This window comes from Micromys minutus (genome assembly GCF_963924665.1).
Source record: "Micromys minutus genome assembly, chromosome: 5".
Lineage (NCBI taxonomy): Eukaryota > Metazoa > Chordata > Mammalia > Rodentia > Muridae > Micromys > Micromys minutus.
The window spans coordinates 13,076,331-13,101,956 of NC_137974.1; the positions used below are offsets into that span (position 1 = coordinate 13,076,331).

The 25,626-nt window shown below is 42.9% G+C and overlaps 1 protein-coding gene across 1 annotated transcript in view; it reads right to left on the bottom strand.

Annotated features, from left to right (window-relative positions):
* DIAPH3 (diaphanous related formin 3) overlaps window positions 1-19,596 on the bottom strand; it is a gene marked incomplete at both ends in the record, with an annotated part of 452,874 nt that extends 433,278 nt beyond the window's left edge. The window contains one exon of the mRNA XM_080917022.1: window positions 19,480-19,596. Within this exon, the coding sequence (XP_080773148.1) occupies window positions 19,480-19,596 (117 nt within the window). The remainder of the gene's footprint in view (window positions 1-19,479) is intronic.
* Window positions 19,597-25,626: the final 6,030 nt, after the last annotated feature.

The following is a 25,626-nucleotide window of genomic DNA, read 5'->3' on the forward strand; positions in this document are numbered from 1 at the left end:
ATAGGATTTTCTTCAAAAGAACATAGGATCCAAGAGAGAGGGAAAAAAGTAGAAACACAGAACATAGGTCTCTATACTCCCATTTAAGTAACGCATCAAAACTTTTATTGAAGATAGTGCATGCTGTCAAAAGATGGATTTAGAACTCTCAGAGCATACCGCTAAATGCTGTGAATATAAAGAGGGATGAAGACACAGTTCCTCCACCATCAACACAAGAAAAATGACAAAGTCAGATAATATACAGACTAAGACAACTACACAAGGCACCACCATGCACACCCCAGAGTTACATGCAAAGAAAGATCCCAAGCTATAGCCCGAAACCTTAGCAATCTTTATAGCTAGGACATCCAGCCACCAGACCCTGATGCCATTATGAGCATGACAGCCATTAAGTATCAACCTAGCAGGACTAGATCAAATTGCAGTTTTCATAAAGCCAGATAAGACACGATTTACATTTGTACACTACAACTTAACCCTGTAGCTTTCTAGCACTGAACTGGTCTGCTGAATGGATTGGCAGCGGCATTGCTGTAAGAACGCCTTCAAATCAGCCTGACTCAGGTACATATCCCACAAACTAGACCTTTCAGATCAGCTGCTTTCCAGCTTGCTGGCGTGCACAGGAATCACACCATGCCTGTGAGAAAGTGGATTACAAAGCTCCAGACTCCCGTGAGCCTTGTCAATGGGTCTAAGGTGGCACTTAGGAACTCTTATGGCCAGTGTGTACTCTCCTAATGCTGATGTCACACAGCCTCCCACGAGACACTCTGCTCTAGCACTGACCGTTCAGCGTCGCCTCAGCCAAACCTCTCAATCTTTCATAAAATGTGTTTTAAAAGGCTTGTCACATGAAAGGTACAGAAAGAAAGAAATAAAAGAATTTCAAAGAAGTGAGAAACCAGTACCTAGAATAGTTAGGGCAGACTCTGCCATCAATAAGGAACAAGAACCAGTTAATCCCTAAGAGCATTCAACAATGTCTGCTGTATAAGAGGTGTGTAAGATGAACTACCAACTCTTTCAAATGCTTATCCATGTGCTAAGGGTCATTTAATCTATAAGCACACATTTAAGAAAAGCTGGAGAGAGAGGCGGGTGTGGGGTCACATGCCATTCAGGAGGTTGAGGCCAGTCAAAGCTGTTACCCAGAGAAACCCTGTCTTGGAAAAACGAAAAAAAAAAAGAAAGGAAAGGAAGTTAGTTGGGGAGATGGCTCAACAGTTAAGAGTGCACAGCACCCTCTCATCACAACCAGGCTGCTAACAAGCACCTATAAGCTTCAGATTCAGGGACTCTGACCCCCATTTTTAGACTCTGTGGGTGTCAGAATGCACTCACATGTTGCACACACACACACACAATCTAAAAAGTAAAAATCTTAGAAAAGAATACATTTAACACCTAAGTAATTGAGTACTGCACCAAATCACGACATGAGACGGCAGGTAACACATGCCAGTGATCCCAGCATTCTGGAGACAGCCGGAACAAAGAGCAAAACTAAAACCACACAACACTATCTGGTTTACAGAATGTGAAATGGCAATTTATTAACCAAGCAAAGTAATGCCTGGAGGGAAAGAGCCAAGGATCAGTCTTCCCCTAATTATATCTGAGGTTGGAGAGGACATGTTACAGTGTTGTTCAGATTTGTTTTGAAGCCTAGACTATTCCTTTTCACAGGTAACAGGAATGTGGACTTTAACCTAATAACATTTCTAATCCACATGCCTGTGTTTATCTTAATGTCAACACCAATTATAAAGAGTATGAAAATAAAATATTACTTCTAACCATGTCACTAAACACACCTACGGGGTCATCTCCCAGGCAATCCCAGAACTACAAAACAAATGTGAAAATATCACTCTGCAAGGTCTCTGGATTTAACATCTCAAAAAGGTACAAAAATAACACTGTGGCTTTCCTACCCCTTAGGGCAAGAGTAAGGCCGGTTCTTTGATAACATGAAGAAAAACTTTTAAGTTGACTGGCCCTTTGTACGGCTATGGAACATGTTTTTAGTCTGCTCGGAGAAAAGTCAGAGAGATGTTAGGGATTTCTCTGCAGTCTCTTTTAATCATTCATTCACACTGTAATCCTGACTGGCTCAGAAAGACAATCACAGCATCCCTGAGCCAGGCTTCGCTTTTGTCACAGAGGACCATACCTCCCTCTTCCATAATCTCCATTCTGTGGAAAGAGGAAAGATCAGTGTTGAGAAGAAGGCAGCATCCAAGAGACTCCAAAAAGCAGATAGGGAAAAAATGCATTTTATGATGGTGCAGCCAAGTTTTCAACATGATCAAAGCATATCCCTGATAAGAAGGCCCACACCTCCAGAAGAAAAAGGAAAAAAAAAAAAAAAAAAACAGCAAAACAAACTTTTGTTCGGACCTCCTCCTGATATTATACATCACTGTATCTGGGCACCTTACAGTTAACTTTTTAAAAATTCAAATGAATGTATTATTCCCTCAGTAAACTCATCAAAAGCTAAATACAGAAGCTAAATACAGAAGCAATTCAGTTTCAAGTCCTATTTTCCGATTTTTCTCTTCCACTGCGCCTGTTCTTTAAATCTATACTATCAGATCAAAAGTACTTCCACGGTGCATCCAGGGAAAAAGCTAGTCAGGCCTCTGAAGCACTTTACAAATGGGTTCAGTTCTAGGTTAAGAGCAGAGCTCTGTGGGTGTTTCCATCTGGGGAGGGATGAAAGGCAAAGATCTGCTCTAAGGGAAAATGAGCGGGTTCCAGAGCATCCAAACACCACGGAGCTCACCCAGGCCGTACAGCCCCCCTGATATCGCCCGGCCTACGAGGCTCTGGTCCAAATCAGGACTTCAGAGAGAATATTGCTGAGGCCAACACAATACCACATACTGTTTCACATACAACTGAGGAGGATTCTGCCCTATCCCAGCATCACCTGAAGGAAATGTGATCAGACTGAGAGTAAGATGAGCCCAATGCACTCTATCTCCAGTGGATCCTACCAACAGCCCCACTGAGAAGCAGCACGTGCTGGAGGGGAGTGCACAAGTGTGCACCACTGCAATCCTACTTTAAAGAGCAGGAACTGCCGTCCACATAGTTCCCAAAGCAGGATGAGGAATGAAACAGTGTTCGTGCACAAGAGCCCTGATCTCCTGGACACGCAGCAGAAGCCAACCAGTGGCCAGCAAGGGCAGCAGAGGATGGCAAGGCTATCATCCCTAGACATCATTTTGTAGGACAGCTGGTTCAGGGCCATTTATGAAGAAGAGTCAGGTGGGTGGCTACCTTCTCACTTATGGCTAAATGAAGCACATGCTAATCACCATGCTTTTCAGTTCTGCAGATCTCACGAACCACAACTGTTTTCCTCAATCTCTTCTTGTCACTGATTGGGTTACGCAATATAGTTCTGGACACATTCCATGATAGACAGGCTGAGGTGGGTGTGGGGAGCTGCACTACTGTAATCTTGTTGATCTCTTAACTTACAGTAACAACCATAGTTCACCTGATGAATGAGAAGACAGGGGCCAAATGACCTTAGATAGGGAGGTGTGGGCACAAAATATGATCTCAGTATTCTGATTCAATAGCGTGACTGTGTGGCTAGACAGCATAGCAAAATGCTTACAATATGGCACATGGGGCCGGGTGCATTTAAAATGCTTACAATACAGTGCATGGGGTGAGGTGCATTTAAAATGCTTACAATATGGTGCATGGGGGCGGGTGCATTTAAAATACTTACAATACAGTGCATGGGGTGAGGTGCATTTAAAATGCTTACAATATGGTGCATGGGGGCGGGTGCATTTAAAATACTTACAATATGGTGCTTGGGGCAGGTGCATTTAAAATGCTTACAATACAGTGCATGGGGTGCGGTGCATTTAAAATGCTTACAATATGGTGCATGGGGCAGGGTGCATTTAAAATATAATATAATGCATGGGGCGGGTGCATTTAAAGTTATATGCAATATAACTGCAATTTTATTGATGCACAATTGTTTAAAAAGACAGGAACCACAGATGTTTTTATATATCTACAATATGGCATTTGAGGCATGGCTTTCACATTAGCCCAGCTGCATGCAATGCACAGTTTCACAATAAAAAATTTTACTTTAGATAATACTTTTCATACTGAATCAAAAAGTGTGTTTTCTTTAGAAATAAAAATGTATGCATTAGTAAAAAATAAATGGGCATCTAAAATATGTCTAATAAATAATGTAAGTAGATTTTTAATAGGCTGGGTTTTAATGCATATTTTCTAGTGTGTCCATATAGGCATATTATTCATTTGTTTTCTAATTCACATATAAATTAACCAATCTCAAAAAGCTCCTTGGTTCTGTGAATTATTGATGTTGTCACCTGCTAGAGACTTAATTCCAAGAAAAATATACGAATCACTACATCACAAGCACAAATCCTTTTGACACAAATTCAATTTTTGTGGCAACAATAATATATTGACTTAGCTTATTTTTCTATTTTATGACACTTATTAATGGTATATATAAAAGATCTGTCATTTTCTCCTTATTGTAAACACAGCCGGCATCATGCCATGAAAAAGTTAAGGCAAACATCAAGATGCTGACTCTACCTGCTAATGCAGTAATGTAAAGGAGAACGTGACTCCGAAACACAAAACGTGAAAGGCAGGATTCCTGAAGACCTGCTCCCATGACACTGTGCCCATCATACAATGTCACCTCTAGGTGCACAAGACTACATCAGATGAAGAATTTGCACTCTCCCCGGGACCTACCTTACAGCCAGTGCTCCGAATAAAAAATTAAAAACCGAAATGCTGACAAAGACAAGCCCTGGACGATAAGAACTGAGGGGGGAGTAAGTCCTCTAAACACCCAATGACAAAAAAAGGGTTCCTACCTGCTAATTAAGCATGTGCTGCAATAAACAGAGTTTTGTGGTTTTGAGGTTTACAATAGGAGGGCTTTCTTTCTATGAGTGAAACAGATCTTTAAAATACAGATAAATTACAGAGGACATTGGAAGCTCATGAGTGTTCTGTGAACTGAAAAGTAATGTTGTGACCATAGGGGAAACCTAGAATTTAGGAAGCTTTGAACATATGAGGAACTGGGGCTAGAGAGAAGGGTGAATGGTTAAGAACACAGGTTTGCTCTTCCAGAAGGTGGGCTCAATTCCCAGCACGAACATGGGGGCTCACATTCAGCTCTAACTCCAGTTCCAGGGGCTTCTGACTCCTGAGAGAACTTGTACAACACCCAGGTGCAGAGCCATGCAGACACACACATAATTTCAAAAGTATGGGAAATGGGATTAAGTGTGGGTCTGATGAGGAAATGACACATAAACAACCTAAGGACAAGTCACAGGTGAGGTACAAAGTTAGCTATCTGCATATGGGGACAAGCCTTCCAGACGCATGGAACAGCCAGAGCAGGGCCATTAAAAAGGATATGGCTGGAATCAGGCAGCAAGAAGACTCAAGCACACCGTGAAGGCAGCCGCAGCTCAGAGCTAGAGAAACGTAAGGACGAGAGCTTTTATTCCTCTAGCTAGTCACAAATACTGTGCACGTTCAAAAAAACACTTTACACATAATCAACTTAAGAAATACATAATTCTCAACTCAAATCACTATATTATAAGCTACATGGTGGGAGGTTGTTCCTGCGCTTAAATAATCATTTACTTCAGGGTCTTTTATGTGGTTTGTTTGGCCAGAGACATTTACTGCTTGTTTGGTTATGCTTCCAGAGTCATTTACCAAAGACATTAGAAATACTCCCCAAACACTAAAAGCCAATAAAAGCAATTTTGGGACAAACTCAGCTAATTCTGTAAACAAAACTGGCTTTTTAATGTAGGATTAGTCCAAAGGGCATAAGGAACAGCCAAGCTTGTTTAAAGAAAAGAGGGTACAGGGAAAATGCTTAACAATAGTTTAAACATAACTCCAAAGAGCCCTTAGAACTGTGAGCAATATTTCTAAGTTCTCTCATCACAGAAAGCTCTGGCCACGAGGATTCTCAGAGAGCCCAGCACCAGCTGGTATTTGCCCCTGCTCCAGTTCCAACACCTTCCTTCTGCGGTTACTAACCCCCAAATTACTGAAGAATCAACAGTTTATCCTCTCCTCAATAATTCTATACCTAAGTGTGTAACCTTTCTAGAAGAAAAGGAGATAACTTAAGGAGAACTTATGCTCCAGCAGGCTATCAGAGTCTTGAAAGAACGGATCTCAACAAAGTGGAATCTCATGCTGAGAGAAGGAAAGGGGTAAGTCTGAGATTTCACACAGTTCTGAGAGTGTCAGTTCACCTCGATGGACACACTGAAACCAAGGCACTGATGGTGGGCAGGACCACACTTTGACAACAGCAGACTCATGCATTTATTTTGCCTAACTTCAACCTACGTCCCATATCCAGAACACAGAGGTGGACTTAGAGAGGACCAGTCACGGAGCCTCTCCTCCTCTCAATGTGAGCACATCAAATCAATCTTTTCCTTTCACTATAAACTGCATCTTCAGTTGGCCTGCTGAGAAGCCTACCTGACTAGGGTTGCCAGAACCCAGGTTGTAACACCAACAGTATGCCAAGAACCCCACATCAAATGGACCAACCACTACTCTTCATTCTTGCTGAGCTCTGACGGAGACTACCAGGTCCTGTCCCTCTGTTCAGGCTGCTTCTAGCATTCTACATGTATTCCTGCTCACCCTTCCTACACCCCTGCTTCAGAAGGTCTCCCTAGCTTACTCTTATCAAATGTGCCCCTACACAAAGAGCAACCTGCTACGAAATGGGACAAAGTACTTACTACAGAGAAGCCAAACCCTCGTGCACCGGCTTTGTCACTGAGGGCATGTAACTGCCTCCCCCATACCTAATGAGTCACTGCCCACACAGTCTTTGCAGACTTGTGAGAAGCAGCCATGCAAGGGACACAGCACCTTAACCCATTTTCTCCCTTCCTTTCCCCTAGAATCCTGGCACAGATCACCTTATTTCATGAATGTTCTCAAAAGCAGACTTTAACAGTGTCTCCCTTCCGGGGCCCTGGAACCATTCTCTAATCTGTTTTTCTCCTGTCCTCATTATTAAATGTGTTTTTTGCTGTGACCCACTAGGGCAATGATTCTCGACCTGTGTGGGTCCTAACCTCTTTCAGGGGAGGGTCTAATGGCCCTGCCCTAGAGGTCGCCTAAGACCACTAGGAACACAGATGTTTCCATTACAATTCATAACAGTAGCAGAAAATAACTTTATGGCTGGGGGTCACCACACCATGAAGAACTATAGTGAAGAGCTGCAGCACTGGGAAGGCTGAGAACCACGTTCTAGGGCATGGGTTTTGTTATAACCACTTTGTTTGCAAGCCATCAGTTATACCCTGTGTCCTCTTCTCAGCTGCTGGGACCCCTCACTTGGGTCTTCAAGCTAGGAACCCTAAACACTCTAAGTTTCTGAATGCCATTTCTAGGACAAGGATGCTGCCAGAAGCTAAAAGAAAGATGAATGAATGAGATGTCAGGAAGATAAAATACTACACTTCCGCTCACTTAAGTATGGGCCAATCTTCATTATCACTAACAGATAAAGATCTCACTTCTATTCTATAGCCCTTTTGTTTATAATTCCCTTCAGACCCTGACCACTATTAGTTTTATAGATTACTATTTATGATTTATCTTTTACTCTTACTAGCCCCTAACCAACCACAACATCGGAAGTATTAATTAGCCTCCATCTTCCTAGCTGGCTTAAAATGAGAATCACCTGAGGTTGTTTCCTTCTTCCTCTGATATAAAGACTCATGAGTAATCACCCAGAAAAACCAGATCAAAATACTCAAAGGTGAGCCTTGCTCTAGGTTGTCAACTCTTCCAGCTGACCGATACAAAACCAAACTAGAGATCAGCAAGTCAGGCAAGCTATCGGCAGAGAGTGTTCCAGTTCAGAGATGTTCATGATGGAATCCCAAAATGCACACATCTGCTAAAACGGTGGCTAACTACTGGCTTATTTGCATTGTGGACAGCATGCCTTCCCTACAATGCCTGCCATGGAAGTGAGCCCAACAGCCTTTACTGTGGCCTCAGCTAACACAGGGCAGAACAGAAACCCAGGCAATGTCAGTCAAATTCCCCTGTCCTCTGGAAACCATGAGTGTCCTGAGCATCAGTCTCTTCTTTCACTGACTATGGGCACATATGGGTACCTGGAACTAAGAAGCCTCAGACCTGGCTATGTGCACAAAGAGGAGGGAGAGTCACATTATTCAGAAGAGCAAAGTCTGACTACAGGGTTGATGTGGGAGAGAAGTGAGAACGTGCCGACTTTCAGTTCTGGGCTATAATCCGCCATGAAGACTGGCAAGCCTTTGTTTGATTCCTGGAGCTATGCACTATGACCTTACACTTCCCTTCCCCGAGCTTAAAAGAGATACCACACAGTGACCTGTCCCTTTAAGTCAAAGGACCGGAGACTAAGAATCCAAGGTTGCTAAATGGCCCTTAGGTTCCCATATGACACAGCCTACCTTTTCATCATTGTGCCTGGTACTTTCTGTATACTTACTGCAATTACTAACACACCAAACTGTCCTACAAGCCAATTATCCCCATCACAAAACTGAGTAGTAAAGAAGTGACTTGGCAGAGCTAGTAAGTGGCCAGCCTAAGAATGGAATCAAGGTCAACTTAAATCAGGCCTGGGCTCACTCCCTTTCCCACTGTCCCTTGCAGCTATGACAGACCACAGCGATCTCGCCTAAAGAAACAGTGATGATGAGGCAGTTTCTGAGTAAGAGTCAAATGAATAGGATAAGTGGAATTCCAAATGGATGGTTACCAAACAGCACTGAGCAGCAAGGAGAACTTCAGGGAAAGGTATAACGCCTGTAAGCTGACCAGCATCGGTAAGAACACACTTATGAGGGAGTCCCTCCCTTGTTTGCATTGCTAAGGTATATAACAGAGAGAAAAGAATATCAGAGGTTTCTTTATTCCTTACATATATGCACATATGTTTTATGTGGTAATTTCTTCTGAGACCAAAAGCTTCCATGTTGATGAGAAACTCATTAAGACACAGTGTTTTAAGGCAGCGGTTCTCAGCCTTCCTAATGCTGCGACCCTTTAATACAGTTCATGCTTTGGTGACCCTGGCCATCAAATTATTTTTGTTGATACTTCACAACTGTAATTTTGCTACTGTTATGAATCAAAATGAAAGTATCTGTGCCTTCTGGTGGTCTTAGGCGAGCCCTGGGAAAGGGTCGTTCCACCAGGTTGAGAACCAATCTTCTCAAGGGCAATGAAAACAGCCTATCTAGGGGAGCCGTTCAACACAGGAAGTAAACAACTCAAAGGCTTCCAGAAGTCCCTCTGGCACTCCCTCCCCAGGCACATGGGGCAGCAGCCTGCCGGCAGACCAACCCAAGCATCCCAGAGATCAGCAGAGCTTCCTAGAGGAGACTCAAGCCTGCTGTCTGTAAGGAACTCTCCAACCCCGGCAACTTAAGAGCACACTGTTAAGAGCACACTGACTGCTCTTCCAAAGGTCCTGAGTTCAATTCCCAGCAACCACATGCCCTATTCTGGTGTGTCTGAAGAGAGCAACAGTGTACTCACATAAGAAATAAATCTTTAAAAAAATAAAATAAAAACATATTAAAATTACAAAATAAAGTTTGCACATTTTGTAAAAGGAAATCACATCTACTTATGAAGTAAAAAAAAAAGTGATGATAATAGTAATGTTTAGGACAATCACTCAAGAAAAAAATAAAGGTAGTGTCCAGAGAGCAACTTAACAGTCAGGGCCAAAGCACACTGCCAGTGTTCACATCTATCAAGGCCTTGTTCCCTACTGGGACACCTCAGGAAGGTTCCCAAGCCTCTTCAGATCTATGTGACAGTCCTGCTTTCAAAGTAGTGTACGAGGAGTTAGTGGTTAAGACAGAGCCCAGCGCAGGGTCAGAGCGCTGTAAGGTAGAGCAGTGTAGTAATAGCAACCGTAAGGATGACGATTCACCTGCAGGTTTAAACCCTTATGACGGGAGCAGGAGGTCAAACTGCAGGGAAGGCTTCCACCAGGATGCAGCCGGCAGCAGGCAGCTTCAGCATGACTGCCAGGTTCCTCTGCTACAGTGGAGGCGTAAGAGAGATCTGAGGCAAGATAAGGAAGCCAAAGGCCATTTATCTATTTTTATTTCACCATACGAGAGGTTGCAGGAAGCAAGGAATACGAAGGAATCCCGGATCAGGAAAGGCTCCAGGGTTACCTTTGTGGAGGAGGGGTTTAGAAAGAAGCAAATGTTGACAGCAGAAGCAGGCAGGGAAAGAAGAGAGGCAGGTCAAAGGCTAAAGACTGAGATTTAGAAAGGAAAGAAATACATCCAGGGCCCAAACTTTCAGGATACTGTCTCTTTCCAGTGAAGGGCGAAGTGCCTGGACACAATCCCTGAGTCTGGCAGGAAAGAAGTGATGAGAAGAGACAGAGAAAGAAGAAAAAGTCAAATGTTCACTAGCAGAACTCCTGTCAGAACCCCTTCAACATAAGCAGCTATGCACAGCTGGCTGCGTCTCACAGGGATGAGGTCTCCGATACTTGGATGTGCCCCTGACAAGTACTGCACCAGAGCTAACAGTGCCAGGTTTGCACTGTAAGCACTATGCCTAGCCTGTGATAATGACTGCAGCCAATCCTCACAGCAACCCACGTACAGTGACCATTCCCATCTTACCAATAGGAAATTAGAAGCTCACACACAAAGATTAAGAATGCCAGCTCAAACCTAAACTGTCACAGTGGTTGCGGCTGGGGCACAGACAGGCTGGTCCTGAGATTTTCTGGTAGTTTTTACATGCCTTTGCCCAATACCCCTAGGACCTTTTACAAAAGGAAAGGGACATTTAGGATATCTAAATTACATTTAAACTTAGATTAATCATAAATTAATAGATGAAGGAAGGAAGGAAGGAAGGAAGGAAGGAAGGAAGGAAGGAAGGAAGGAAGGAAGAAACCAAGTGGTGTAAAGTTCCTGAATAACTTGGCTTCTTTCTCAGGCAAGCACTCAGATGCTATAAGCCACACCACCAGGCACCACAGTAAAAGTGATTGTCAGGCTTCCGAGCCCATGCATAAAAGAACTGGAAGCTTATTGAAGGTAACATTATCAATAAGAGCAAAACACTCTTTGACAGGAGGCTGAGTGAAGTTAGAACATGACTTTAATTGGAGACCTTCACCCTTTATAAAGAAATGAACCTGTCACATTGAATTTCTGGATACAGATTATTATATGTACTCCATTTTTTATATTCATTCCTCAGGCTGTCAAATTATTCATTAAGAATGAACTGTAACTGTCATTATGAAATGGATTCTAGCCAAAGTTCTCAATAAACAAAAACAGTGTGATTCTAAAGTCCATAATTAATGTTGCCAATGTGAAAACCTTTTATTTAAAAAGGAAACAGTACAAAGTTTTACATTATGATACAAATAAACAGCCTACCTTAGTAAAATGCAGCAATTAAAGTAAAAAGGCCCCCATATCCTAGGGAAATAGTTCACAGTAAAATTCCACAAGTATAGCTAGGAGTGGTGTTAATGTCTATAAAGCCAACAATTGGAAGATTGAAACAGGAGGATCAGTCATTCAAAGCCAATCTTCACTATGTTCTGACTTCAAAGGCAGTTTAAGAGTAGACACTGTCTCAAAATTACTTTAATCAAATAAATACGCAACTATGGATCTTACAATAATCCATGCACCATACTCTAAGGGTCTGAAACCAGTCTACAGCACACCTCCTGGAGGAAGCAGTGGTGCTCTGACAGGCACCTTAGTCTTTAACGTGTGAAGGTATGACGTGATCCTCATCTACCTGAACACAGTTCAAATCCCTCCGCACACAGAATGTCCTCATCAGATACATTAACTCATAGCCTCCTTCCTCCTCAGTATTTAATATGTACCATGATGCTCAATGATTGGGAACAAAGAAAATACTAATTCACAGATCAACTTTAAAAGATAGTAAAATCAAAACCTGCTTTTTAAAAATGTATATTTTTAATTTTAAGATTTATTTATTTATTACATATAAGTACACTGTAGCTGTCTTCAGATACACCAGAAGAGGGCATCAGATCTCATTACAGATGGTTGTGAGCCACCATGTGGTTGCTGATACTTGAACTCGGGACCTCTGGAAGAGCAGCCAGTGCTCTTAACCACTGAGCCATCTCTCCAGCCCTATATTTTTAAGTTTAAGCCCTGTGAGGCCTCAAGGAAATTACAGGGAGATAACATGAAGGAGAGAAAAAGGACATTTCCATAGGATTTTTAAAGCTTCTTGGTGAACATCCCTTTTATGATTAAATATATAAAAATACATTTAAGACCACAGGGTTCTATTTTACCCAAGACACCTATTAGAAGTAACCTGACACTTGTTGTGCACATCCTTCACTACTGATTAAGTGCTGACACTACTTTTGTCTCATTATTAAAAAAAAAAAAAAAAGCTAGGCTGGAAAACTTTGATTTGATTCAAGTACTTTAAATCCAATAAGAGTGACTTACTTTCTGCAACAAATCACCAATCACATTAAACTAATGCTGTTGTTTATTTGCATCTTAATGGTTTTATGGGAAGTTGGATCTATATGTAAATCTAGCTATGAGGCTTTATATTTATACATAAGTAACATTATTTTTATTATCATTCAAGACAATTCCATGGTATCATAGGAGGTTTTTTTTGGCTTCATTGGTATGGAGGTTTCAGAGTTCCATGAGTCTCATTTTACAAGTAGCACTGCTCAGAAAGCTTTAGAAACCTGTCCTAACCATTAGTCCTGACCACAGACCTGCCACCACTGTCATCTGGCATTGTCAAATAATGTTTCTGGCTCAGTATACCAGAAGGAACTAACCTGGTTTGAAGGTCCTCAGGATAAGAAAGTTAGTCAGATATCCAATGTATGTGCCTAGTGACCTAAAAGTACACACGGAGACATCCTGCTACTATCACCACATAGCAAAAGCAGCCAAACCTTTACACAGCAAACTCAGGTGACAACCCAGAAGCACTGCTCCTCTAGACCTATACTAAGTTTTAATCATCAGCAAAACTGCCCTGCAATTGCCCAGCTTACACCTGGCACAGCTGGGGTTCGGGCCTGAGAACAGGAGAAGTTACTGCTCCTGTTACCCACCCTTCCAACAAAAACAGTATCGAAGAATGGCAGGGAGATATTCGAAGAATAAAGTCCGCAGCAAGCACTTCCAGAGAGCCTGCAGCAAGGTAACTGGAAACTCGATCATTTCAGCTACAAAGCCAAGCGTTTTTAAACTCTGATTGTTTCCTAAGTTAATAATGACCACTTGCCTTGCAATTTGAGAAAAATTGTTCCCAATGGTAAGGTGTTTCAATGCTCTCCTGCTGCTACCGAGAAGACATTACCTTTGTAGATGCTGTTCAAAAAGAGCTTGTGCTTTGATCCTTAATATCCCATGAAGTAAAAGGTTATGCTTAATCTATATTTTATAGATCTAAAAGTCAAATGAGGCTCTGGGATAAACAAGCACCTTATGAAGCAAGCATATTCGTCAGCATTCACTTGACTCCCGGTTTAGATGACGCTAGGTGCTTAGTTAAAGACAACTCTATTAGTATAATATCTTGTGGGGCTTTTTTTTTTTTCTTGTATTATTCTGCAAACATAAACAAGTTATATACATGTTAATTTACATTCTGTATAAAAAGCCAATTTTAAATCCAATTTATAAGGCAGTAAATACATAAAGATCCTAGGACACAGCAATAAAGTTATGCCATAAAGCAGAGTTAATTCAAGGCAACAATATAAAAGCAGGACAAATTTTAGCATTCCACCAACTACACAAAGGTGTTTCAGGTAACATCTGTTCAGAAGCAATTGCTACAAGACAGACTAGATGTGATGCAGGTTTCACAGTATAATAAATGTACGTCAGTTTGCTTGTTTCATAATTAAAGACATGAGCCTTTGAAAAAAGCAATTAAGCCTCGTTCTAAATCTGAGACAATCATCCCTATGCCCATCCATCCTTACCCTCAAAGAAAAAGATCCAGCCCAGTCTACAAATACCAAACTCGGCACATCTCTATTCTCAGCTGCTAATTGTACTCCCAGAAGAGCCATTTGATGTATTTTTCATAACTCAAATCTAAATAAAAAAAAAAAAAAATAGGGGAGGGTGGTAATATAAGAACCAACCCTGGATTTCTTACAGCTATAGAACCTCTACCAAAATATTAACCTCTGAACCTCAGTATTACTATGTTCAAAGTTAAAGAAAAAAGACACTGCTCTGTTTTCCTTGGGAGGGCATCTCTTTGGAAAGCTGAGTTCTATTCATAAGGAAGACTAGAAAGGGAAATCTGAGAAAGGTTAGGGCTATTTCTTATAAAAACACCCTAAATAAAATGATTTTTTCCCTGCAAATGAAGGTTACTATGTCTGATCCATTACACAGAGACTATGTGCATAAAGGAGCCCAAGGCATTCAACATAGAACATTATCTGGATTCTGGATTCTTTAGGTTGACCAAATATCTATGCATACTGGGCCACCCTGGAAAACATAGTTAGGCCAGCCTGGTCTACATAATTAAGCCAGCCAGAGCTACATAGTAAGACTCTATCTCAAAGAGACTAAGATGACAAAGACAAAAGGGGAAGGGGAGGGGAAGAAGAAGGAAGAAGAGGAGAGAAAGAAACTCCAACATATTAGATCATTCTAAGACTTTTTAACATGATCATCCTTGCACTTATAATTCCTGCTTGACTTCCTGTTATAGTTGGAGGAAAAATACCACAAAGTAGATGGCTAAAGCCACAAATTCATCCAGCAGTTCTAGAGGACAGAAGTCCCGCATGGGTCTCACTGTACTAAAGTCAGTGTGCTGGTGGGACCTCCGTCCTGGACACTGCATCGTGTGTGGGGCCGCAGGCTGGACACGGGTGCTTGGGAGTACACTGAGTCCCAGTCTCTCGTGGCTGCATCACTGATCTGTCACCATAGTCACATGGCCTTCTCCTCCTCTCTACAGAACCTCACCTCTCATTCTAATAACCCAAAATAACCTGCCATTTTTAGCCTGCAAACATTACAGTAAAGTTCTTTTTTGCCATATAAGGTTAAAACAGTCAAAGGCTCCACAGATTAAGGAGTATCTCCCTACACCTGCTTACAAGCACACCAGACAATAAAGCAAGCCCGTCACTACACCTTTCTGATTTCACATCTTCCTAAATCCTATCATGAACACAAGTTGTCCAAAATCTACCTATGACCCCATCATTACCTATACATATATTAAAGACATATTTTCTTACTACTGTTAATAGTTTCTAATGAGAAAAAAAAAGTCAAGATTCAAACTCCTAAAGTTCCATAATGGAATGCTGATTAAGGATCAGAACCTTGTGACTCAAAGCACCTTTATATAACTCATTCCTCTAATGACAAACAAGTCTACTAATCAAACTTCGTAGGAAGCCATGGCCTTGGTCTAAGCTGCCACTCTCAACCCAGCTGCCCAAACAATGAAGTTTAATCACAGAAACTGAGTTTAGAGGGTTACAGAACATCCAAACACCTGTTAACTGATTAGGCTCATCAAGCAACTAATTTAGCAATAACCAAAAGACTGACTTCCCAGACTTTCCTATACCTCAATGTCCTGGCTGGTGAATGCTGACAACAATCTGCTTGGAGCTCCTCTAGTTCTTCTCTAATCATTTTCCTTTTGTTTTATTCAACTAAAGTTTATTAAGTTAACCGTCTAAGGACTGCTCCTTTTAACACTACCTACCAAATACTTCAATCAAATATACTGGTATTTATAAAATTTGCTCATTCATAAATAATGCACCCAAATGGTAACTATACCCCAGTCTCAATTAATAGGCCTACATCCTGTACCTAAGGCTCAGGATCATTGCAGAAGAGGGAGGGCAGAAACATTGCAAGAGCCACAATAACTGGATCAAAACAAGAAGATCTCACAATCAAAACTAAAGGAATAATAAAGATAAAATGAAGCAGGAGCATTCCTAATTAAGATTCCTCTACCATTTGAATTAATGCTTTACAGATCTTGCGCTAGGTACTGGCACTCACAATACAAATGGAGTCTTCTCCCAGAAGTGTCTTGGTCAGTCTGGACCTAGGGATAGTTGGTGAGTAGCTGTGTGGCTAACAGCAATTAGAGGAAGAAGTCTGCAAGGCTTTTCAGAGCAAGTAGGAAAACCTTCCTATTTAGTTTTCTGGTGTAGATGGGAAAACGGTCTCAGGCCCCGTGCTGCAAGACCTAGAGCAGGTTCCAGGTGCAATTGCTTTACTGAATTCTATCTCCTCTTAAAGCCTCTACAGAGACCACCCTTCCCTCTCGGCACCTCCCAACTGCACGGCCCCCGCCCGCCCCCCAGGGCTCTCTCAGCACAGTGCTTCCTGTATCAGCTAAGGTGACTGATGTGCAAACAGCACACAGGATTTGATTCAACCCAGCATCAGACAGTTACAGACCAGCTTCTACTATTTACACTTACCTAGGGAGACAGGAAATAAGCTAAAAACATTTTTTAACCCAATTCACAAATGACTTGAACCCCACAGATTTACATTCAGTAGTGGAAAGGCAGGAAGGTGGGAAGGCAGGGGGGAGTGGGTGAGTGGGTGGGTGGAGCACCCTCATAGAAGCAGGGGGAAAGTGGGGTGGGATGGGATGGGATGGGGGTTTCCAAAGAGGAAACCTGGAAAGGGCATAACATTTGAAATGTATAAAAAAAAAGGCAAATGACACTAATCAATCGGCCTCTGGATGTGAGATGATAAAGTTCAATAGGGAAGAATAGTCCGAAATCATCCTCAAGCTTCTGATGGAAACAGAGAAGCACCCCTGTTCCTGCCTCCTGGATTCCCACTGGCTTAACGTGATGCGCTTACTCAAGCCAACAAGAAGGAAAAAGCAAGCAGCCATAAAGTCAAGCCAATGTAGAAAATCCAAAGGCTGCACACACCAGAACTACTGAGGAATAAACAGCCAAGACGCAAAGGACTGTCAAGAATTCCCACACAGGTATGAAGCAGCAGCAAGTGGAACTTACCAAAATAAAAAGCAACTGCTAAAGTCAAATATTCAGAACAGTGAGTAGACACAGCAGATGCCAAGCTGATGGAACAGGGACACAGGTGAGGAAACTATGGAGACATCCTTGTCCAGAGTCTAGCTGATAAGTGCACCCTCTCACTCCTCAGCAAGAAAACTTCTCTTTGCAGCAGATGGAGACCGTATGGAAAAACCACAACGGATCAAAATCCAGAATTGTACAGCCAAGTCCAGTTTACTCATCTACAAAACAAGCCCTGCATCTAAGGCTCGGGGATCACTGCAGGAGACAGGAAGACTGTAAGAGCAGGAGGAACCGGAAGTGTGCTGTGAGATTTTTGCCTCCAAGAAATGTCAAGAGAATCCATACCCAACATGGCGGCCCGAACAAGACCTGAACAATAACAGCAGCAATAAGACGGGTTACTATGGAAGGGGAACGCTCAGGAGGACTCGACCCTGGACAAAGAACTTCAGGCAGCTAAGGAATGCTGAGAGCAAAATAGTCTTCCGGAGGAAAGAGCGCATCAACCTGTTAGCCAATACCCAATGAGCAGCCCTGACAACGGGCATAATGGTCTTAATCTGTAGCAGTTTCCTCGGTAAGAAGATCCACACTCATCAGCAAGACTCTGGAAGAGGATGTTTCCATTCAGTCCATTAGAGACTGAGCAGGCTGTATTACTCTAAGATTATATGTTTATAGTTTAAAAACGCATATACGGATGTAACAACAACTAAAGAAAAAGAGGCCATACATTGTAAGAAAGGGGGTAGGACATAGGGGGGGAAATGACGTCATTATATTATAATCTCAAAACATTAAAAAATTAAAATAACAAAATTAATATGTAAGTAAAAGTCTAACTGCAGAGATCATCAAGAACCCAAATTACTTCTACATGAATTATGAAGCCATGATTCAAATCAAGCCCCACCCATGAACTCAACATTGTAGAGTTTAACATCTTAGAACTTCTACGTGTTGTCTTCTAGACTGCCTGTCACCTTTGCATGACTCTAACAAATGGCATGGTCAGTATGGCATACCTGGGAAATAAAAAACACAATCACCAGCCTTCAGTAAAGTCATGTATATCTGCTCAAGAAATGCTATGCTGTAAGTTATCCATGGCGGTCCAGACAAAACACACTGAGCCCTCACCCAGAGAGTAAATTATAAAAAAAAAAAAAAAAAAAAAAAGAGAGAGATGGCATCATCCCGTGGATTGCTCTCAGAGTGGACAGAATCTATCATGACAAATTTATCTCCTAGTCAGGCTCGAACCTGAGCAGATAGGAGCAATGAAGCACACCCTTTCCACACACACACACACACACACACACACACACACACACACACACACGGAAAAAAAAGTTGCTATTCCTCTTGTTATTTTTCTGTATAATCAATCCCCACTGTTGCTTGGCATTCATTACAAGTAATTCAATTACAAGTAAATAGTACACTTAGCAATTGATTCCAATCTATTATATCCATAATTTGGATATAATCATGGCTTAAATTCCTGAAACTGTATTTGTCCAGAAAAGTCGAACGCTGTTACTACCAACAAAACAATAATTTTCCCATACGTCCAAGGAAAATTAACAGTATTAAGTCTCCAGTTCTCTTGGACTAATACCAAGATCTAGCGACCCACACATTACGACAAACTGAATGAAATCATCCTCATTACGTATTTTCTTCCAGCTGACATTAACAAAAAGGTGCTAACCATAACTGTTCCTTACGCGTTATGAAAGCAAAGCCAACGTGATTAACGAGTTTCAAATACTTGAAGACTCCTTCCAAGCTAAACAAGACATTCTTTAGCACTGACTATACAACCCGCCAAGTTTGAAAACGAGTTGCCTCAACTTGTAAAAATATGTCCACCTTAAATAAATTAAAATATTAGACGGGGGGAGGACTATCTCTTACAGAAAGTAAGTTTACTTTCTGTCTTACTGTCTGTTAGACTAAAGGGGTGGGGTAAATTTTAACTTTCTTTAAAAATGCAGAATCCGCCTTGATGACGTCAGTGCATAGCCATTTGAACTGTTTTTCAGATCCGCCCTGAGAATCGCGGGGCTTCACAGACATCAGGGCATTCGTCCCAGAAGGGAATCGAATCCCGCCCTGTCATTGTGGATCTAAGCCGATTAACAGCCCTGGCCTTCCGAAACAAGCCTGAGCTCCCTGCACCAGGGGATGCCAGCCCGGGACGCAGGGAGCTGAAGGCCCTGGGAATAGCCGCACCCGTGGCCCTGGCCCACACTTACCAACTTGGGACGCTTCTCCCCGGGCTCGCAGGGGCGTGCAGGCGGCGCGGACGGCAGGCCCTTCCTCCGAGATGCCTTGCTGTCCCGGCCGAGAGCGCGCGCCCGGTGCCTCTCCATCTTCCCGGGTCTCCGTTGCGACCTGATCAGGGAATTTGCTCCGCAGGCTCGCCTTCCGGGTCCCACGCCCGCTGCGCAGTAACCGCTGCACTCGGCTGGGCCAATACATCCGAAATCTCCCGCCACCACAGGCAGCCCCGCCAGCCAATCCTGCGCCAGGGAATCAGTGACGCAAGGGCCCCGCCTTTTCCGGGAATGGCAAAGCCTGGGCCTGATTGGCCCTTCTGCCTGTCTATCGCGCTTCTCGCCTCCAGGCTGTGCCGGCCCCTTCCAGAAGAGACTTAGGGCACAGGTTTGGAAGGAAGGTTGAGCTAATGAGAGTCTTTAGCAGGGCTTTTCTGTGACTTTGAGAGTCGGCTCTTGGAAAATCTGAGCCGTAGGGAACCTCTCCCGTTACTGTTTGAGCAGCGTTGAATATTAAAGCAACTGGTAAGCCCTTTGACTGTTCTCTGGAGGTCTCAGGGTCTAGAAATACTGCTAGGCTTTCCCTGCCAGGAACTTTTCAAACACAGTAGGACAAACAGGTGCTATGGGATGCCAATCTTTGGTTTGAGGTTGGTGGAAGTTAGTCAACTTTTAAGGAAGTGCACCATTCCAACTCTCAAAAATCTTGGGAATTCTAACCAGTCAATTAAACTCATAGAATTGTTAATTCAGGTGTGGCTTTTTCTGGAACTTCGGTTCACACTGTTGAGCACTTAGAGCATGCCTAAAAGCCTAAATGCTTACTCAGCCAACCAAAAATTAAAAGGCACTCAGACCAAACCGCAGCTTAATGCGTTTCACAGATGTTGACACGAATAACCAATGTAAAATTACAACAGCCATTCTACAGGTTTCTAAGTTCAGGTGGTGATCCTAAATATAATGTAGAGGAAAACTATGGTATTGGCGTCAGAACCTGGACTCAAGGCAAGAAAGCACCTTTCCCCAGTATGCCAACTAAAGACATTGGTAATGAGAAAGCTCTGGAAATCCATTCGGTGTGGCTACACAAGGAAGAGGAACAAATAGAGATTTCAGGAATCCCCCAAGTCCATCTTTGGGTCCCTGACAAGAGGTTTGTTCTTGTCACTCTGTGAATCTGGCATCCTCATTGCCATGGCTCGCACGTGAACCACAAGGTGATGACAGACTGTCAGTCCTAGGAGATAAATTGCCCCTCAAGCTGGTACCACGATTTACCCTTTTCCTTCTCCACTGTTGAGTGGGGAGTGGCTGGGTGGTTACAACAGAAAGGATGCTGTCAGAAAACTGGCAGGTTGTTCACATAAGAGGCACAGCAGGCAGCCAAGCCAAGAGAGGTCAGAGCACAGAGCTGAAGAAATGTATCTGGCATATATTGAAAAACCCTGTAGAAGAATGTGTTGTGTACACTGAAGGTCAAGTTACGATGCTAATACAGTTTTCCCACACTTCACTGCCTCTTCCCCTTTCAACGTCATCTTTGCCTTTGAACTATTTCCTTAAAGATATTGATCTTCTGACTACACGGAGGTGATTCGGGCCAAGACCAGTAAACGTGAAGTATTGATTTTGGTACAAGAAACAATTTTAGGTATTCCATGGAGACTAGCAACGGGGGTTCAGAAAATGAATTGAAGGTTTTGAGTAAGTTTTCGTCTACAGCTTTTGGAGGTTTAGATTTGGTTCTGGTCCTGCAGGTAGCACTTGCTCCTTTTCTTGTTATAATCTTAGTTTTTATTAAGTTGCAGGACCAGATTGTCATTTTTACCATACACTAAAGGTAGATTACAAGAGATCACCAAGGTCACCAGAAGAAGTACCTAGCTCTGTCAGGAAGGTGAAACGTCCATTCTTGCCATTTGTTAGCTGTGGGGTGTTGGGGGTGTAACTTTCTAATGTGCTGCAGCCAAACACAACCCAGAGACATACCTACAGTTGGGACAATCTAGACTTCTTGCAGAGCATAGGAACATCACTATGAAGAACCATGAGGCTCTTACGAAATGAGGCTACAAGGCACTTGAAAGAGCTGCACTTTGCCCGGGAGAGTTGAGGAAACCTTGACAGAATACTGCTAGGAGTGGCCTGGGCTCGGTGCTGTCTAAAGTGGGGGCAGTTTCATGCCCCTGGATATTGTGATGTATTCTAGGAGCCTGGAGCGTGAAGCTGTAACTAACAACGTGTCAGATACTCGGAGTGAGGAAGAGGCAGTGTCAAAAGGCAAAATTCAAACGAATTTAGTTTTAAAAAGTAATTGCATTATATTTTCAATGGTAGAAAAATCCACTTCATCCTATACATTGCAATGACTGTTCCACTGAGCTGAGCCAAGGCTGGGGCTTCATCAGCAGGAAAGGGCTAAAGAAAGCAAAACTGAAGACTGAAAAGCAGGCTGACCTCTTCACAGTCAATTCAGACAGGATTCATTGAGGTAGGAAGGACCACCCTGGCGAGATGGGTCCATGGGCCTGGGTGTTGGACCGAATGAGAGGAAGGAAACAGTTTGAACAGCAATGTTCATCTATCTCCCCGTGCTTGCTGCCTGCAGGGGCACAGTGAGGAGCTGCCCTGTTCCTGCGGCTCTGCCTTCCCTGCCATGACTTATGCTCCGTCTCAGAGTCAAAATAAACTCTTCCATCCGTCCATTGATTTTTGTCAAATGTTTTATGTCAACAAGCAGAAAAGGAATCACTGCGGGGGAAACAAGCCCCCTTCAGAGGTTAGTGTGAGCATGCAGTTCGGTGTGGTCTGCTGGGGCCTGGATCCAGAGCCCAGCCCATAACGCAGCTTATTTAGTCCTCAGTGACGTCCCATGAATTTATGTCTTCTGATTTTGCTATAACACACTAATTTTCTCTAGGCTTAGGCAAAGCTAAGTAGTGTTGTTTTCCCTTATTTCATCATGGCCAAGGAGTGCCTTGTGGGCACTGGTGTTGTCTAGACAGTAAGATATTGTGTAGCATGACAGCAGTGACATGACCTGGCTTTGAGTGTCAATTCAGTTTCTAAAAAAAACGTGGAACCTACCTCAAAGTGTCAGGAAGTCAAGTGGATGCTTTCTTCTCACGCCCTTGGCACATAAAAGATTCTAACGTAAATAAAGAGCCTGAGTTTAGAAAGAGCACTCTGGACTCTCCCACAGAAATGCACTGCAGTGGCAACCTGTTGAAAAACATGATCATAGAACTTTTAAGTGTGTTGGTGCTGATTTAAATAAGCTTGACCGGGTGGACGAGTCACCATTAGGAGGCGTGGCATGATTGGAGGAGGTGTGGACTTCCTAGAGGAAGTATGTCACCTTGGGGATGGGCTTTGAGACTCCTCCTATGCGCAGGCTCCGCCCAGTATGGAAGAGACCCTCGTCCTGGCGTAGACAGTATCCTCCTGGCTGCCTTCAGATCGGGAGGTAGAACTCTCTCCGCACTTCCAGCACTAAGCCGGTCTGGAAACTTCGATGCTTCCCACCTCTGAAACTGTAAGCCAGCCCCAATGATATGTTTGCATTTGTAAGAGTTGCCTTGGTCATGGTGTCTGTTCATAGCAATAAAACTCAAACTAGGACAATATAGTATGCATCATTTAAAGCTGAAAGCAGCACTCCCTACTCCTCATTCAGAGCAGACAACAAAAAAAGGTCTTCTCCTCTAGTGAACGAGTTGCAGAAACACAACTCTGTGCTTCGGTAGTATATCAGGTGAGACAAAGTTGAAGGAGGAAAAAGGCAGTCATGAAAAATCTCAGAATCTAGAAAACTATTTTATCCTTTCTGTTCAGCCTCCATATCCAGACAGTTGCTATTACCATCCACCTAAGTGGTCACTCGGAATGAACGCAGCAGAACCTTAAGGAGAGGAACCACAATATCAAATGAATAGATCAGAAACAATAGTTTTAACGGCCAAAATACCATTGCACCCTCACTAAATTAGAAAATGTCACAAAGCCCACAGCCATCAAAATTTGCCTAAGATATAGAACATGTGAATTCCATAGGTGGGAGAAGTAGCAAGCTAGAGCGAGCACGTAGGACAGCAATTTGATTAAGCTCAGAAAGGAAATGTATGCAAATCTAGTGCCAAGCAAATCCATACACAGATGCTGTCCTGAAGAAGCCCAAAATATACGTGAATGCATACGCCTTGCATACTGTGTAATAACAAAACATGGAAACTAATCCTGCAGTCAGGGGAAGAAGCAGATGAACAGAAGTTGACTAGACAGCAGAGAATTGCCTGCTGGAGTGGGGATCTGGGACAACGGGATGAATGGTGAGCATGAAGTATGGAGAAGAGAGGAAGATGTGTGTGATACACTGGAGGGGGGGCAGAGAGGAAGATGTGTGTGATATACTGGAGGTGGGGGCAGAGAGGAAGGGAGGATGCAGAGGGTGGTCTGCTGCATAGCTTCTGATGAGACTGGGGGATGGGCTCTGGGGGAGAGGAGTGAGAAACCTGCTGTTAGCCTCACTGCTTTCCTCACCAGAACGTTGGTAGATGTATCTTTGTTGTACGATCTTGTTAGCATTCCTTCTAGGCTCTGCCCCACAGTTACCTGGCAGTATAGGCAACAAGCTTACTATAAAAGCAGCTGTTTGGCCCCTCCTCACTCTCTTAAGCTTTTACTATCTGCCCCTTTCTTTACCTGCTCTTCCTCCCTCTCTCCCCATCCCCCTCCCCTCTCTCTCCACTTGTTCCTAGCTGCTGCTCCCCTCCCCTCCCCCCCTTTGCCTTTCTCTGTCCCTACTCCTTCCTCAACTCCCCTTCCCAAGTTATAAATAACTATTTCATACAATATTTGTCACATGGCTGGCACCTCAGGGGGAAGAGATGCCTCAGCATGGGACAGCAGAGGCACCCCCGCTGTGAACAGACACCATGACCAAGGCAACTCTTATAAGGACAACATTTAATTACAGATTCAGAGGTTTAGTCCCTTATCATCAAGGCAGAACATGGCAGCATCCAGGCAGGCATGGTGCAGGAGGAACTGAGAAGTCTGGTAGCAGGACACTGACTTTCAGGAAGCTAGAACTAGGATATTAAAGCCCACGCCCAAAGTGACACACCTACTCCAACGAGATCTCTTCTCCAAATAGTGCCACTCCCTGGGCCAAGTGTATATACACACCCTTCCACCTCACCATACTTGGCTGGACCCACCATATGCTGGCCCTTTTTTTTCTTTTTTATAAAATAGAACAGACCTCAAATACATGAGGCCCTAGGTTTAATCAGCAACAACAAAAAGCAAACAAAAAAGAAATGAGTGAAAGAAAAGTGATAAACTTGCCAAAAATATAACCAACATAATAGAATTACACTTGTGAAGAGTATACATGGGCAAACGTATACATGCTGTATGTGTATAACTCTATGCCAATAATTACAATTTAAAAGTGTGAAGGAAATGTAAACACAACTTGCAGAAAGGGGAAAGAATCAAACCAAACTTTGTGAGGTAAATTCAACTTTCTTTTTTTTTTTTTTTTATGGAAAACCTGAAGTTAATCTGGAGCAATCACAGCAACGTGAAAAAGCTGGTGCATGTTTTATTATATCCTGCAATCTCTGTGCCAGAAATGTTTGTGTGAAGCTTTTGAGACAACATTAGCAGAAAAAGCACTCTCAGAGCTTGCTCACTCAGCTCGTGGAAGTATGGAACTCCTTCAGAACAACCTTAATTCTGATGTTTTAAGAATTATGAGGAACGGGCTACAGAGATGGGTCAGTGGTCAAGAGCACTGACCGCTCTTTCACAGGTCCTGAGTTCAATTCCCAGCAACTACATATCGGCTCAGAACCATCTGTAATGGGATCTGATGCCCTCTTCTCACGTGTCTGAAGACAGTTGCAGTGTACTTACATATATAAAATAAATAAATATTTAAAAAAAGAATTATGAAGAACAAAAATGCCTTCATCCTTTTCAACTTCTATAATTTCCACGTTTGCTAATTCTCTCGTGTCTCTCCACTTCCTCTTCTGCTCCTTAAAGTAACCTGAATACAAAGAGCCAGGAAACAACACAAACCGTTTTCTTCCCTCTCCTTCTTTCAGGTTAAAC